This window comes from Aquila chrysaetos, chromosome 8, assembly GCF_900496995.4.
Source record: "Aquila chrysaetos chrysaetos chromosome 8, bAquChr1.4, whole genome shotgun sequence".
Lineage (NCBI taxonomy): Eukaryota > Metazoa > Chordata > Aves > Accipitriformes > Accipitridae > Aquila > Aquila chrysaetos.
This window is the reverse complement of record NC_044011.1, coordinates 32,278,177-32,293,377: the sequence shown is the minus strand read 5'-3', so window position 1 is coordinate 32,293,377 and position 15,201 is coordinate 32,278,177. Positions and strand designations below refer to the sequence as shown.

At 50.4% G+C, this 15,201-nt stretch overlaps 1 protein-coding gene across 3 annotated transcripts; it reads left to right on the top strand.

Annotated features, from left to right (window-relative positions):
* Nucleotides 1-790: 790 nt before the first annotated feature.
* On the top strand, nucleotides 791-14,950 carry LAMP5 (lysosomal associated membrane protein family member 5). Of its 3 annotated transcripts, none has more exons than XM_030021192.1 (7): nucleotides 791-867; nucleotides 3,770-3,869; nucleotides 4,152-4,324; nucleotides 4,595-4,726; nucleotides 4,809-4,914; nucleotides 6,399-6,587; nucleotides 13,066-14,950. In XM_030021192.1, the coding sequence occupies exons 1-7, from the start codon at nucleotides 805-807 to the stop codon at nucleotides 13,242-13,244; spliced, it is 942 nt and encodes a 313-aa protein (XP_029877052.1). In that variant the 5' UTR covers nucleotides 791-804; the 3' UTR covers nucleotides 13,245-14,950. The 3 variants fall into 3 exon arrangements, with proteins under 3 accessions (XP_029877052.1, XP_029877053.1, XP_029877055.1); XM_030021193.1 differs by lacking the exon at nucleotides 791-867 and adding an exon at nucleotides 1,022-1,057; XM_030021195.1 differs by lacking the exon at nucleotides 791-867 and adding an exon at nucleotides 2,075-2,092.
* Nucleotides 14,951-15,201: the final 251 nt, after the last annotated feature.

The following is a 15,201-nucleotide window of genomic DNA, read 5'->3' as shown; positions in this document are numbered from 1 at the left end:
CATTGGGGAATACGCTGGTTTTGGAAGGCTAGAAAATACTCTCCTTAGCCTCCTTTTGAGTCTGTACTCGCTGCTCAGCCAGGAGCAAGACATTTATCAAGTCAGAGAGAATATGTGCTTCTGTGAAACTGTGGTGCTGGGTAGCCTCAGCTTCCAGGCTCAGCTCCCAAGAACTGTTACGTATTTCATCCATTGACAATTTAGCATAAAACGCAGACAGTAATTTGAAATTAAGTGATGAATTTTGTCAGCTAAGTATTTTGAAATGCTGTTTAAGTAGTATTTGATTCAAAAACTATTTGAAGTTTGGCCGCTAATGTAATGAGGTGAGAATTTCCATTGAGATGAAATAGGCTAATCAATTTGAACATTGATAGTGAGTTAAAGCAGTTTAAAATGTCATTCCCTGCCGGGGTGATGGATTCCGCTTCAGTGAAATTTCATCGAGGGAAGTGGCAGATTCTCTCTCTCTGAATCTCTTCAGATAAATTCAGTGCAGCTGTGATGGGAAGGGTCATGACGCCCTGGCCTCACAGGCAGCCTGCTATTCTTTCACTTCCATTAATTTGGGGGTTGCTCATTAACTTGACTGTTTCCAAGCGGGGGGGGGGGGGGGGGGGGGGCTGTTTAACCCCCACCCCACTCGAGTGCAGTCCAGCTGGGTTGCCAGAGACCCAAAATACCCCTCGGGGGCCAATTTCCTTGCAGAGTCCACATGCCATTGCCCACAGGCTGCCTGTGAAGCCGGCTGCCGGTGGCAGACACATCCCAGAGCCACTCGGCTGGAAAACCCCGCTCCCAGGGATGCGCCGGCAGTGGTCCCAGCGCTGCAGCACCGCTGTCACCGTGCTGTGTGTGAGGAGGCTGGTAAGAGTTATTGCTGTCTGGTAGCTGGGGTAGTAGCAAGGGGGCTTCAGCCTTCAGAGATACACAGGCAGTCCCCACAGCTGGGGTAAGGGCAGATTGCAGGGCTGGCTCCAGGTGGTCCAATCTGTGACCATAAATTAGCCCTGGTCACAGAATTTCATATCAGCTAATGCTGCACTGGCTCCCTCAGGTAAGACCTTTCTGCTCTGTCGATGTTTTGGGGCTTTCTTGGTGTTAGGAAATCTTAGGCCTTTCCCTTTTTTGCTATGGAGAGCAGGATAAACCCAGCTCTGCAGGCTTGGAGTGAGGATTGTCACTGAAGCTGAAGGGGTTTTTTTGTTGTGCTGTGCAGCTGGCGGGTGCTGGGAGAGCACCGTTCTGTGCCGTGGGGCTCAGGGGGCTGTGGGTCAGGCTTGCTGTTGTCTCTAACACAGCTGCTCTCTTCCAGCTGCTCCCTGTGGTACCCTCCTACATGGGCTGGATACAGGGGCAGCTGCTCAGGATCATGTATTTATTTGGAGGCTTGGAAGCTACGTAGAAACCTCAAAAAAAAATTGGAAATTAAATAGGGAGCTAGAGGAGGAAATAGAGGCTGGTTAAATACTGAGGTCATCGGTGAAAGACCTGAGGAAGCCAGGCATTAAAATCATCACAGAAATAGTCTGTTACAGTCAAAGAGCCTCATATAGAAGATTTTTTTTTTTCCTTTCTATAGTTCCCTGGAAATATTATCTGCAGGTCAATCCTGTATCACAACTGACACAGGTCTGGCTCTATTTTGGGGAGCAGGAATGACTCCTTATCGTGAAACAGGAGAGAGAGGAGATGGCCAGAATGTAATATTTAATATGTACAGCAAGCAGAAAGGAATTTCAACAGAATAGTTAACAAAAATCGGTATGTTTCTTCAGTATCTGCTTTTATTTTTAACAAGCTATTTCCCAGCAAGAAAACCCTTCTCTGCAGGTGTGCCCTGGCAGAGAAAGGGCAGCTTCCCAGCGGCAGCTGCCCACAATCAAAACTCACCTTGTAATACCTTGCTTCGCCAAACCCTGGACCGATTCCTCCAGACTCCTTTTCCTGAACTAGAAACGTGAATTGCTAGTGAATCCGTGTAACACCACACGCGCCAAATAGCTTCTGTCCCTTTGGCTTTTTACAAAAAAAATCTTGGCGGTAGGCTCCTGTTCCCCGCTGCTCCTGGGACTTGGCGTCTCTGTAAATGGTAAATATTTGGATGTGCTCTTCGTATGGGTCGAGGGTGGTAGCGCATTAAAGGGCCGTAAAAACTCCCGATGCGAGGCAGCGAAAAATGTTTTAACGTCGGCGAACGGGGAAGGCGAAACCCCGGAGCCGCGGGGGGTGGCGGTGGCGCCAGCGCTGCCCCGGGAGCAGGCGGCCGGGCCGGGCTCCGCGGCGGGCCGCGGTGCGAGCACCTCGGTCTCGTCTGCCGCTGGCAGCGCCTCCTGCCTCCCGGCCGCCGCCTCAGAGCCCCCGGGGGAAACCGGCAGCTCCCCCGGGCGCTCTGGGCTGGGAACGCGCCTGCTCCTCCCGGAGACCCCTCTCCCGACAAGCCGGGGGGCCCGTTTCACCCCCGCCTCCGGGTTGAGAGGGAGGAAACGCAGGCGCCGGTTTTGCAGGGAATAAAGGGGATTGCCCGGCTCGGGACTCCGGCAGCACTACGCGCCCCGGGGCGGGCAGGGCAGGGTGCAGGCAGCCCCCCCCGCCCTCTGCTCCCCAGAAGCCGGCAGGGATGGGGTGCGCAGTGCTTGTCTTCACCCCGCCTTGCAGCCCCTTCTCTCCTCAGCGCCGGGCCGCGGAGCCTGGCAGGAACAAGCTCTTGTCAGTGCCCCGGCACAGCTCGCCCGTGTCACAGCTCCGAGACGCACCCCCAGGTGTGCCCGACACCCCCCCCCCCCCCCCCCAAATAACGCTCCGCGTAGGCATGGCCTGGATTGTTTTAATGCACCTTCTCGGTGCTGAGGGGACCGCTCCCCTCGCTCTATGTGATGGTATGTCTTCCGTTACGGTGTGTTTTGTGGTATGTCACGACATCTGAAGAGCTCAGGTGTGTTGATGGCCGTTTACAAAAGGGTGCCGAGTCTGCTCCTGACCTTGCCACACAAAAATAGCTGCACGTTTCTTTCTAAATTAACACACGAAGCAGCTGTTCGCCTTCACCGAAATTACTGACGCTCCGTGAGCAGCCGGCGCTGGACTAGATAACCCCTCCTCCATCCCCTCCGTTGTCCCGGTTTAGCGGGTCCTTTGCCTCTCCGGCGGCGCTGGCGCTGCCCGGCGACAGCCGTCGTCCCCCGGGAGCAGCCGCCTGGCGCGGCACCGAAAGGGGAGGGAGGGTGGCAGGACGCTCGGGGAGGGTGCCCCGGCGAAGGCCCGGTGCCCCGGGCCGGTGTAGGGCTCGCCCCGGGGTGCGACCCCGCTCCCACCCCCTGCCCTACTCTGCCCGGGCGCGCTCGGTGCGTTTCAGCCCCGCTCCGACGGCACGTCGGGGCGGTCCGGCTGGCCCGGGTCCCCCCGGCTCCCTCCCCCGAGGTCCCCGCTCTCCGCCGGGATCCCCGCGGGGATCCCCGCGAGCCCCTCCGCGGGGGTCGGCGGGGCCCCCCAACGCTGGAGGCGGGGGGGAATCCCTCCTCCCCGCCCTGCCTCCGCGTACGCCCCGTCCCTTAGCGTGGGCGCCTCCATCAGCTCCGCCGGCATCTCCCCTCCTCCTCCTCCCCACACACCCACACACTCTTCCCCGTCCCTCCTCCCCGCCGCTCCGCAGCAGAGTGCTTTTGCAGCCTGTGCAGCTCCTGAGAAAGGAGGTGTTTCAGCGGGTTTTTTCCTTCTTTTTTTTTTTTTTTTAACATTTTTTCCCCCCCTATTTTCTTTTTCTCCGGAGCGGACGCTTTCGGAGGAGCAGCAGCAGCAGCCGCGGACACGCCGGGGCCGAGCAGGGAGGATGGCCGGGGGGCGCCTCCCGGGGCTGCTCTTCCTCTTGCGTGAGTACAGCCGCGGCGAGTCGCGACACGGAGCCCTGTCGCGATGAGGTGGGCGCTGGCGCTGAGACAGCCCCGGCGCTGCTAGAACACCGGTCCTGCTTCACCGTCACCGGCTGCCCCATCTCCACTGCCTTCTCTATCGCGACAGAGACGCCCGGTCGCGACAGGGGATCTTACGCCAGCGGGCTCGGGGGGAGCGGGGGGGATGTTAAGGTGAGCCGGCAGAGGCTTAGGGCAAAAGGCCCCGGGGGGTGCCGCCGCTCAGCGCCTCTCTGCCCGCAGATGCCGCGGCGCGCCTAGCTGCCGAGCAAGAAGTTGAAAATCTCTCCGGGCTCTCCCCTAACCCCGAAAAGGACATTTTCGTGGTGCGGGAAAACCGGACGACGTGTCTCATGGCGGAATTCGCCGCCAAGTTCATCGTCCCCTACGACGTGTGGGCCAGCAACTACGTGGATGTGAGTGGGGGCCGGGGCCGGGAGGGTGGGTGGGTAGCGGAGCCGCGGCGCGGCCCGGGGGGCGGCCGGGGCTCGGGTTCGCAGCGCGACAGCCGCAGCCGTGGAGCCGCTGCACGGTGTCACGGCAGGACCGGGTGGGGTGGAAATCCGCCGGTAGTTTTGCAAAGTCCTTCATCCTCTCCGAGGATATTCAGCCGGGGCTGTGGGGGGCCTGTGGGCGCCCAGGGGGGCCCCGGGGCCGCCCCCCTGAGCCCCGCTCCCCGTTTGCAGCTGATCACGGAGCAAGCCGATATCCCGCTGTCGCGGGGCGCCGAGATGAAGGGCAAGTGCGGCACCAACGAGTCGGAGCTGGAGATCTCCTGGCTGGAGCAAGCGTACACCCTCAAACTCTTCTTCCTGAAGGTACGGGGCTCTCCCCGCGCGCCCGGGAGCTGCGGGGTGCACGGCGGTATTGCCGGGGTCCTGACCGGCCCTGTCTCGGCAGGAGGGGCACAACACGTCCCGGGGGCAGGAGGCTTTCTGGAGGCTCAGCCGGATCCAGTTCACCTACGACACCGCCGAGCGCACCTACTTCAAGGACGCCGTCAGCCGTAAGCGCCCCGGGGAGACGGGGTTTAAAGCAGATCCCTGGGGTCTGGCGAGCGCGGAGCCGGGGCGGGGGGACGACGTCACGGACACCCCGCGGGCTACTCGCCTAAATGCAGTTTAACGGGGGAAAAAAGAAACCTCAAACCCGCCCAACAAAGCCGGGACCAGGTGCCGGTTTTAAACCGCGTATTAATCCCCCCCTCCCCCCCCCTTTTCTATTCTTGTTACTTGGTTTTAATCACCGCAGTTGCCGTGGGAGGGAGAGCCCTACCTCTGCCCGTTTGCTGCGCTGTCCCGGGCCCTCCTGGCGGGACCCAGGGGCCCAAGGGGGTGGGCAGCGGGGCAGGGGTCCGCCTGGTCGGGAAAATTTGCCTCCTTTCCTGCAGGAGATGTTTTTTAAGGTTATCTCCTTGGTTCTGATGATGGTTGAAGAGGTGGGAAAGCCGTGGTTTCCCAAGATAACAATGAGATCGACATCAATATCCATGCCCCTACATGCCTCCACACCCGACAGCCTCCTCTTTTCTGACTGGGTTTCCTTTCTGGCTTTCATTTCATTGTTAGTCCATTTCTGCTGAGAAATTAGTTGTCTTGTATTGAAAATAGATATACTGTCATTTGCAAGTTGCTGTTCTTCAAGATTTTCAAACTCCAGCGAATGGTGCGTTAAAAGTTTGTGGCGTAAGACACACTGGACACGGAGCTGTTTTTCCCACTGGTGTTTCTACTGCTTGTGTCCCCAAAACACGGTGGTGGTCATGCCTCATCACCCTCTGCAAATGCGAAACACTGATCGCCTTTCTGCGCTGCTGGAGGGGAACAAAGGGCTGCAGAAAAGCAGGAGGTGGAAGGCATCCCTCATTCCACCTTGCTGAGCTGCATTCAGCCTTCATTTATAAAACAAGCTTGATGTGATGGGAAAATATTTTCTCGTAATCTATACTTGGGTAAAACGGTAATGTTGTATTTTCAGGAAAGGTGTTATGGCCTGTTTTGCTTTGTAGTGAGGTCCCCAAATGGCATTGCTCCTTCCCACCTGAATTCAGAGCCCAAGTGCAGCCACAGGAATTGCCGTTCCCCAAACGTAGGGAGTATGAGCACAGTCCGAGGCTGAAATCTGCATATACATCAATAGAAACCATTCGTCCAACTTTATGGACTTCAAGTCCTGTGACATGAGCATCGCTGGCAGCAGCAAAGCCAGCTCTCCCCTTTGTGCCGGCAGGACCGCACGCTGCAGCCGTCCATTCCTGCTTGTGGGCAGGCAACCCCAGTGCGGGAATTGCCCTGGCTATGTGGTGGTGTCATGCCAAAAGCATGGTCCCACCCCAGGAGAAAATGCTGCTTTAAGAGCAGTGGAGCGTGTGGCCACCGCATTACACACTGCCTGCATGCCCTTGGGTTCAGTTCATTAGCTTTGTTAATAAAGTCACATCGGTCCCCCAGAGACAGGACCTGACCTCTGCTGTTTCTGCCCCTTGGCCAGCCGGGAAGCACACGGCCAACTCACACCACCTCTCTGCCCTGGTCACCCCAGCTGGGAAGTCCTATGAGTGCCAGGCACAGCAGACCATCTCCCTCATCTCCAGTGACCACCAGAAGTCTGTGCAGCTCTTGCTGTCGGAAGTACGTGTCCAGCCCTTCGACATCACCGCGGATTTTGTCTTCAGTGAAGGTAAGATGCAGGGTGAAGGCACGTCCTGCATCCGCAAGATGCTGATGCTGCTGTGGCCTTTGGGGATGTCACAATGCACTGAAGGAATTTGGGTCCTACCTTTATCAGAGCACCTTGCCCTCCCTCCAGCAGGTGGTCAGTGCTCCCTGCAGTCCCTCCAACCCATTCCCTGCCTCTGTGGTCCCCCAAAAACCTTTACAAATTCAGCCCAGCGGCTGCTTGGTCAAAACATGGGCTATCGTTGCACGTACACTGGCTTCTGTAAGGACTTACCTAGCTAGGTTGCCAGCAAGCCCTGGAGCTGCCTGGTCCCTGGGGAGCCCTGCAAGGCTTGGGTGTCTCCTCTGCAGCACGGAAGGTGCTTTGGTAGAGCTCCAGGGGCTTTTTAGGGCCACTGCACGCTGAGGAAAGCTTGGGGCTGTAGTGGCAGGAAATACTTGCGATGCATATTGCCCGCTTCAGTTTGATTAATGCTCATTGCAAAGATGAAGGAAGCGTAACAGGGACTTCAGTGAGGCACCTCATGCGCCAAACACGGGATGCTGTTCCTCTTCTTAGGTTTCTTTAACGTTAATTGCGGATAAAAGAAAATGTGAGTTAACACGTGCTGTTTGTATCAAAGGGTTGTACTGAAGTCAGCAGCAGTACTGCCATGGGGCAGAATTCCTGCAGATTTTTCCTGCCTTTATCTTGAGGAACCTGTGGTGCTCCTCCTTCCTGACATCCCCCTGCCTTTTCCATCAGGTTGAATGAGGGAGTGTAAACATGCTCACCTGAATTAGGACTTCGAGACTAGTCCCCCTTTTATAGTGCCATCTTAGCAAATTAGTTAACTCCATTATTGTAAAAAGATGCAAATAAAATTTGTAATAGCCAAATCTTTTAATAACGAGCTAGAAAATGGTGGTGTTATTTTCAAGCTTAGCATTAAAAATGTGGGGCTTTATTATTTTGCGTGTGGGAAATATTTTAGAACACAATAAAAAACCAGCACTGACTACAGAACCGAGCACTTACGCTCATGACTCACATTCCTCTAACTGATGTAGTAAATACATGCTATTATGTACACTGGCTCTGGCAGAGCTCTGTGTGGCTGAATTACTCATGGCAGGGCCAGTGTAGTACAGAGTAGGTTTTATCCGTGGGCACAAATAAATCTTTTTTTTTTTTTTTTCTCCTGTCGAAGTAGTACCACATTTTGCATAGGTTACAGTGAGAAAAAAGTAGAATTTAATAGTCTCCTGTTATTTTTTGTTGGCACGTCTTCATCCTCTCCTGCATTCTGTGGATCCAGGCTTCCTGCACTCAGGGTTTGGCTGGGCAGACCTTGGAGGCTGAGAAAAGCATATTTAAAATATGCAAGTCTGGACTCAGTTTTAGCTGCTGTGTCTCTGTGATACCAAACCTGTCAAGTCCAAGAGCTCACGTTTAAAAGAACCAGACTTGGGGTTCATTGCCAAAGGCAACTACCTGCCTTTTTCATTATATGGTCTTTCATATCAGGCAGTTTTGGTTTGGTTTGGTTTGGTTTTTTTTCCTTTGTTGTTGTAGTTTGGTTGGGTTTTTTTTTCTCCAGGACACAAAGAGGCCCTGGTTGGTTTAGCAATCTTTAAACACATGTGGGGAATTCCTCCTCCTGAGGAAAGCACAGTTTCTCTTTGTCAGGCTTTCTGGTTTTTTGTTGTTGCTCTCATTATTTAGTGACACTTCTTTTTGTTGAATTCCACTGGAAGTTAAATAGCAAAGAGTACCTGGAGAGGATGGTCAGAAATGCCCAAGAGGTCATTTATCAATGAAGCTTCGCACAGGGCTCTGCCACTTCTCCCAGTGGCACGTCCCCACCAGCCCTGCGGACCAGCGTGTCCTCAGCACATGCATGGCAAAACATGATTCTTTGTGGGGTCTGATAATCACTGCCAATCTTAAATTACAGTAATTAGCCTTCTCCTTTTTGGTTCATTAATTTCCCATTAGGTAAAATTCCTATTAATTATGAACAAGCTACAGAACATTTTAAAATATTTTAGAATAGAGAAAGAGACCTGCTAGAGCAGAAGAATTGCAGAGATGCAGGAGTGTCGACACCCTTTTACCACAAATAAATGGGGGGAAAGGTTTTGTCATTAGTCCTGACGCTGTCCTGTCTGGGATAGATTAAAAAGCTTGTAGTCTGTGATTGGATTGCTTTTATTTTTTTTGAATGCTTAAACTCATGTGCTAGAATATATTTTTTTTTTAAGACCCTGCTTCCAACCCTCACAAAAAAATATGTATGTATAAAAATATACATAAATATATATATTTACTTTCTGCAATACAGAAGCAGAACATTTTTTTCATTCAGAGCTGGGGAAATTTTTTTTTTTTTAATAGGGAAAATGTGTGTACATTTTTCAGCTTAAAAGATCAGTAAAAGGAGAGCTGGATCAAGATCATGCGAGGAGAACATTTAAATTGACGAAAGAACCTCACAGAAATTGTCACCTCTTTTGATTTTCATCAAAATAACGCAAAATACTAATACAAAAGGATACAGAGGCTGAGAATTAGGGACCAGGATCCTGGGAGGTCTCATCTCCCTCTGAGCCACCCCAAACGAGGGCCATATTTTCTCAAGGGACCTGGGCACCTAGTAGCTCCTCTTTGCAAGGTATGCAGCCACCTTTAAAAAAGCACCCAGTCTTTTTTTTTTTTTTTCCTTTTTATTAAGCTAATCACTTAACAAACACCCATCTCAAAATCTCAAAAATTCATCCTATCAGGCCAGACACAACTGGGCTGTTTTTTCATCCTTTCGAACAGCCCCTGCACCGGTCGTCAGGCTTGTGGTCGTGACTGCGGGAAACTGCTGATTTTGTTGCCGTGCTGCTATTTGTTCTGCAGAAGGATGCTGAAACAAGAAAATGGGCCTGTTGGGTGGTTTCATAGCCTAGTACTGAAACTGGACGAGCACTCACCATAGAAACCGTGGCGGTACGTGAGCCTGGGTGCTGTGTGGCGTTGGAGGAAGCGCAGCACAAAAGAACAATGGGGGACGTACCTAAATGCCTCCTTTGTATCCGCCTGCAGTCTTTGTTCGATGGGGCAGGGACCCTGGGCTGCGGGGTGGCACCTCTCTGGCAAAGGGGTGACCCCGCTGCGTTCGGGATGCAGCAAAACTCCCAGCATCACCTGAACTTTTCACAGTAAAATTTGCCAGGGACCTTTTTGCTTTCCTGGAGTGAGAGTAAAACCTAGCGTTTTGGGAACTGCTGAGATCCCTGTGACCTGAAGCAAAATACTCAGGAAAATTTGATGGAAAGGGCTGTTTTCCTGCAGAAGGCATTGATTTAAAATACATAGCAGTTCCCAATGTGATGGCATTTCATTCGTCGTCCATCAACCAGACCACCTACCCGCACTGTGCGTGATGGGGTTGAGTGTCTGAATTTGTGGCTGCCGTGGACTTTATGCAAACCCTTCTGCCCTCCCGCTCCCCCTTTGCATTTTCCTTTGCTGATAGACCAGGAATGATACCTGTTACCTACCTCCCCGTGGTGTTGTGGACCTCAGCGCCTATGCAATGCTTTGAACTCTTGGGGTGAAAAATGCTTATAAATGTTAAAGTATATTGTTATAAATGTGAAAATATTTTTATTTGTTGTAAAATGATGTGTTTTAACATTATATTAATGTCAAAATACAAAATTCATTCTCCTAGCAGTCAGCACCTGGAGAGCCTTAGTTCTGCTTGCAAACGTGTCTGCTTGTCCTTACCACTTGCCTGTGCCTCCGTGCTGGGTCCCCCACAGCCCTATTGCCATTCCCTCTATGCTCTCTGAAGAGCCCAGACTTTGGCAGTCTGCTCCAAAAGGAGAATATTGATCTGTCTGGTGAGGAGAAGGTGTTGGTAAGGCAGGGGGTGGCTGCTCTGCAAGGCTACTGGGGCAGAGCGCTTTCTGCCCGGGGAGGTGCAGCAGTGTTTGTGGGTGTGCTGCTGGAGACTGCGAGCTTTGCTTTGCTTTTTTTTTTTTTTCTCCTTTTTTTTTTCCTGTGGGGGTTTTTTTCTTTTAATCCTCTTTAAAAAGTGTCAGGATAAAGAACTATCTTCCTTGGCTGCTTGCAAGAATTGACACCTTCTTGAGTTGTGACTCAGACACTTAAATACAGCCGTGGCTTTCTGTGGACACCAGAGCTTTGGCCACGTCCTCTGGCACATTTTGTGCTCTGCAGCTGGTTTGCTTTGGCAAAAGCTGGGAATTCAAATATTGCAAGCAGGTGCTTTAGAGTTGGGTTAGTCCTCTACATTGTGGCACTAGTGCTTTTAGCTTTGCCGCCTTCACTGGCTGCAGACCCCCACGTTCACCCCGTTCTCCTGCAAACTCAGCATCGTTCTTGTTTAAGGAAAGGCACATGGGCAAACCTGCTATGTTTGAGCACAGGTGAATGTCCTCAGTTGGGTTTAAGGCAGGCTTGTTTCAATTTTCTGTAGGGTTTAAGCTAAACCACTTTCAAAGCAAAAATTAGTGCCTGCCGGAGGAGATTGCAGCGGCTGGAGTAAAACACTGCTAATTGGCACATCAGCACACCCCGGCCCATCGGGCTGTCTGCAGGTGCGTGGCGAGTGCACAGGATCCTTCCCGTCGGAGGGGTGCTGCTTTGTCCTGGCACGTGGGCAGCGGGGTTGGAGCACCGTGCGTGCCTTTTCCCGCAGTCAGGTCTGGGATGCCAACCTGCCGCTGTGTCTCTGCCTTGGCGCTGCGAGTCTGGTCAGGCCGTAGCATCCTAAACCGGGAAGGCTTTCATAAAGCTCTAGAAACCCAACTTTGGGAGCTAAATAATAATCAGGGTTTTTTTCCCCTTTCTCCTGAATACAAACAAACAAAACCCCTGCATTGCAGCAAGTGCTGAATCGCCTGTAACAGTCCTGGTGATTAATCACTCCTCTGGTGAAACAGTGAGCAACTGGAACCGAAAAGGACATTTTTTTTGTTAGTCTACATTTCACTTTTGCTTTTTTGTTTCACTTCATTTTCAGCTCAAAATGTTTCCTGATGGCATTGCTGCGAGCCTCGTGCTGGGAGGAGGGCTCCGCTCCGGGAGGTGGCAGAGCTCTGGAGGTGCCGGCACCGCTGGAGATAACGTCCCTGCTGACACCTCCTGCCTGGGCCTGGGGGGTCTCTGGGTTTTTCCTGCTCTTTGCCACATGCCGTTAGATTTGCAGAGCGTTCGCCCTTCGTGGTTCGTCGCAGATCTCTCTGTCTTGCAGTCAGCTGCCTGGGGAACCCATCTGGACAGTCTTTAGCATGGGAGGAATTAGTGGTGCCCTTTGTATCTGCTCATCTAACATGCAGCCTTTTTTCACCTGCTTTTTTCTTTTATTTTAAGTAATTGCTGTCTTCATTGTTTTCAGCACAATTCTAGTGCTGTGAAGAAGATGACCCAGGGGCCAGAGCACTGTCCCTTCTGTCCCTTCTAACCATTTTTTTTCTTTTTTTTTCCCAGAGTTGGCATTTTTTTTCTTTTTGGTCTGGCAGACCCAACTTGGCAACATCGGCTTGCTTGTCCATCAGCACGAATAAGCAACAGTCCCGTGGGGAAAAAAGTAAATCGTGATCCTGTCATTCAGGCCTGCAGTAGACTCTGGAAGTGTAACAGAGGAGAACCGGAATTACCAGCATAATGTATTTCCTAACCTTGGTGGCCTTTGCAAGCTAAATAGAAAAGTGTTTTCCCATTGTAGCTATGGTTATTATTATTTTCTAGTGGTTTATTAGACTATGACGGGGACTCGTAGGTCGGAGAGAAAAACACTGGGGAGGCTTATGTTGCTTCTGCTCATCCTTTGCCATATTTGACAAAAAACATGGCGTTCTGGGATGCTGTTTGGCCACAAACACACAGGTGCTCTGCCAGTGCTGGTAAACTCCCCATGGGGAGCTCACAGAGACGGGGGAGAGATGCTGTTAGATCTCTGCCAACTTGCAGATAGAGGGGAAAAATCTTTTTAACAATGAGCAGGGTAGGTCTGATGCAGAATTAAAGACTTATCGATGTTGAGGTCTCGTGATGCAATATTTATAGACTCTATAACTAAATAAACAAAGCAGATCTTCAGCCGTGGTCAGGAAACTTGTACTTATCCTGTCGCATTCCCAACAAAGCCATGGCTGTACTGGTGTGGCAGAGAGGCCTGAAGATGAACTTAGGGGTACGAAAGCGTTTTTTCCCACCGCGTTGGTTGGTTTGACAGATGTTACCTCTCCCTCCAAACCCTGCGTTGTGACTGTGATTTCCCTTTCCTCCAAAGCAATTGATTTTCTCCCCAGGACTCCAATGATGGCTGCTGTCTCTCCTTGCTGCTGCGGCTGTTTTTGCTGTGCAGGGACCCCTGGTGTGGAGCTGTGACTCTGGGTCGCTACTGCAGCAGGAGTTCAGATTTGCAATGTCTCATTCATTTCTCTCTTTCTCTTTCCTTTTCTTTCTTTCCCTGCAGAACACAAGTGCCCAGTGGACCAGAGGGAGCAGTTAGAAGAAACCCTGCCTCTGATTTTGGGCCTGATACTGGGGTTGGTTATTGTGATAACCCTCTGCGTTTACCATATCCACCACAAGCTGACAGCTAACCAAGTGCAAATTCCTCGGGACAGATCTCAGTACAAACACATGGGATAGGGGACAGGATGGAGCAGCCCATATATTTATCAGGTAGAAAAAGCAAAAGCACTTTTTTCTAAGGTGAGGAAAGGTTATGGGGGGGGCGAGAGACGGTATTCACAACACCTAGTCGTGGGTATTTCATGGAGACGCACAAGTTAAGATTAGGCTTTAATCTAGTCAGTGCAGAGACATAGCTGTCTCTGTAAGAAGACTCAGAGCATCTGATTTTAGGAGTCTGTCTGTGACAGCAGGTGGTATGAATACCTTCTTAAGCAGCTGGGCTGATGATCTGGAAATAGAAATGCTTCGCATGTCAAACTTTAACACTGGGGGCAAAATTAGCTCCCCCCCCCCTTTTTTCCCTCTCAAGAGACTCTTCCCTCCCCAATGCGTTGCTCTTGGCAGCGTTCAGCCCTCTCTGTTTATGTCCGTGCAGGGAGCAGGGCTGGGGGACAGAGCCATTGCACAGACTTCATTAAGGTCCTCTAATGAAGGGATTCAAACCACATTCCTGAAGTTTGCACTTATGTCAAGGAAAGCATGAAGGCAATACAAGTGTGTTTTGAGGGGGAAAAAAACCCAAGCCAAAACAAAAAAAAAAGGCCAGAACCTCAAGCTGGTATAAACTGGAGTAACTCCAGTGCAGCAGATCGCAGCCAGCTGAGGAGCTGACCCCACACTTGAGACTGAGTGAAGAAAGTTTGTTTTTGCTTCTTGAGCCACATCTGAACTAAACTTAAAAAAATAATTAAAAAAAGAGTATTGATACACAAATTACAAAGTGCCATGCTACTGCAAGTCAACTGAGAAATGCTTCTGGCTGGACATCCTGCACGTATTGTGATTGTCATTGAGATGTTACATTGCTACCTGCAACCAATATTTTCACAACGAAACAAAAAAAAAAAAAGAAAACAGAAATGTTAAAGTTACTATGCAGATTATTCAGGTATAATCTAATGTAACGGAAAAAAATATAAGGGAAGCCTTGAAATCTATCCTTAAATGTAGACAATTTTTAAAATTAATTAAAACATGTACATATATAATACTTGATTTGCCTTCTTATTTTGAAATGATGTAATGCTTTTTACTAACTCCATGATACCTAATGGAATTGGTGCAAAAATACATCATCTGAATGGATGTTAAATGTAGGATTTATTCTAGCAGTATTTTTGGTACAGATGGTTTGGTGAAGACATGGTGGTAGCTCAGTATTCTGTGATTTGTTGGTTATTTCTAATATTCTAATCTCTCAGCCGTTTCTTTCTTATGTGTTTTGTGGGCAATGGTGTGTTTCACTCTGGTCCTGTCCAGTTCCCACTGAAATGTTTGGCTTCCCTTGGCTCTGGTGTTACTGCAGCAAGAGTTAGTCCAGACCTTGTGTTAGTTTAGGCTATGGAAAATACCTTCTTGGTTCTGAACTGATTTGATCCAAATAGGGGCTCATACAGACTGTTTCTTTCAGCTTAAAACAGGATAATAAGCAAAGAAAAATAGTAATTTCAATGTCGAGAAATGTGAGGGGAGAAACTTAACTGCTTTTTTAATGCTGCAGCCTCCTCCAAAATTTAGTTGGTTTTGGATTTTTTTTATGAAGGTGGATGCAGCAAGAGCCTTTCTTTAGTCCTGTCTTATTCCTGGTCTCATTTCTATGCTATGTTCAGCTTTTTGTTTTCTCGTTTGGATGTAAGAAGCAGAATTACAGTGCTAATGAAGCTTTTGGCTTTGCCCTTTTCTTTTAAAGCTCTGGTGAAAGTGTTCTGGGCGGGCTTTGGGTTGACCAAGTGCCACTGTCTACAATGAGCTGATTATTATAAAAAAAAGAAAAAAAAAAAAAAAAGGTTCTTTTAGAGGCAGCCAGAAAAAGCCATAGGTAGCAGGAGAGTGAATAAAAGGATTAAAAGTTCATCCTTAATAGAGAGGGGCCATAGTTACCAGCTTTGTCCTGCCTCCCTCTTGTCTGCCC

What these genes read in the sequence shown, in the direction of transcription:
- LAMP5 (XM_030021192.1), top strand. Translation starts at nt 805, where the DNA reads ATGCGCCGGCAGTGGTCCCAGCGCTGCAGCACCGCTGTCACCGTGCTG. An exon ending in GGGGCTGCTCTTCCTCTTGC is followed by an intron (nt 3,870 to 4,151) that starts GTGAGTACAGCC and finishes CTCTGCCCGCAG; the next exon opens with ATGCCGCGGCGCGCCTAGCT. An exon ending in GGATTTTGTCTTCAGTGAAG is followed by an intron (nt 6,588 to 13,065) that starts GTAAGATGCAGG and finishes CTTTCCCTGCAG; the next exon opens with AACACAAGTGCCCAGTGGAC.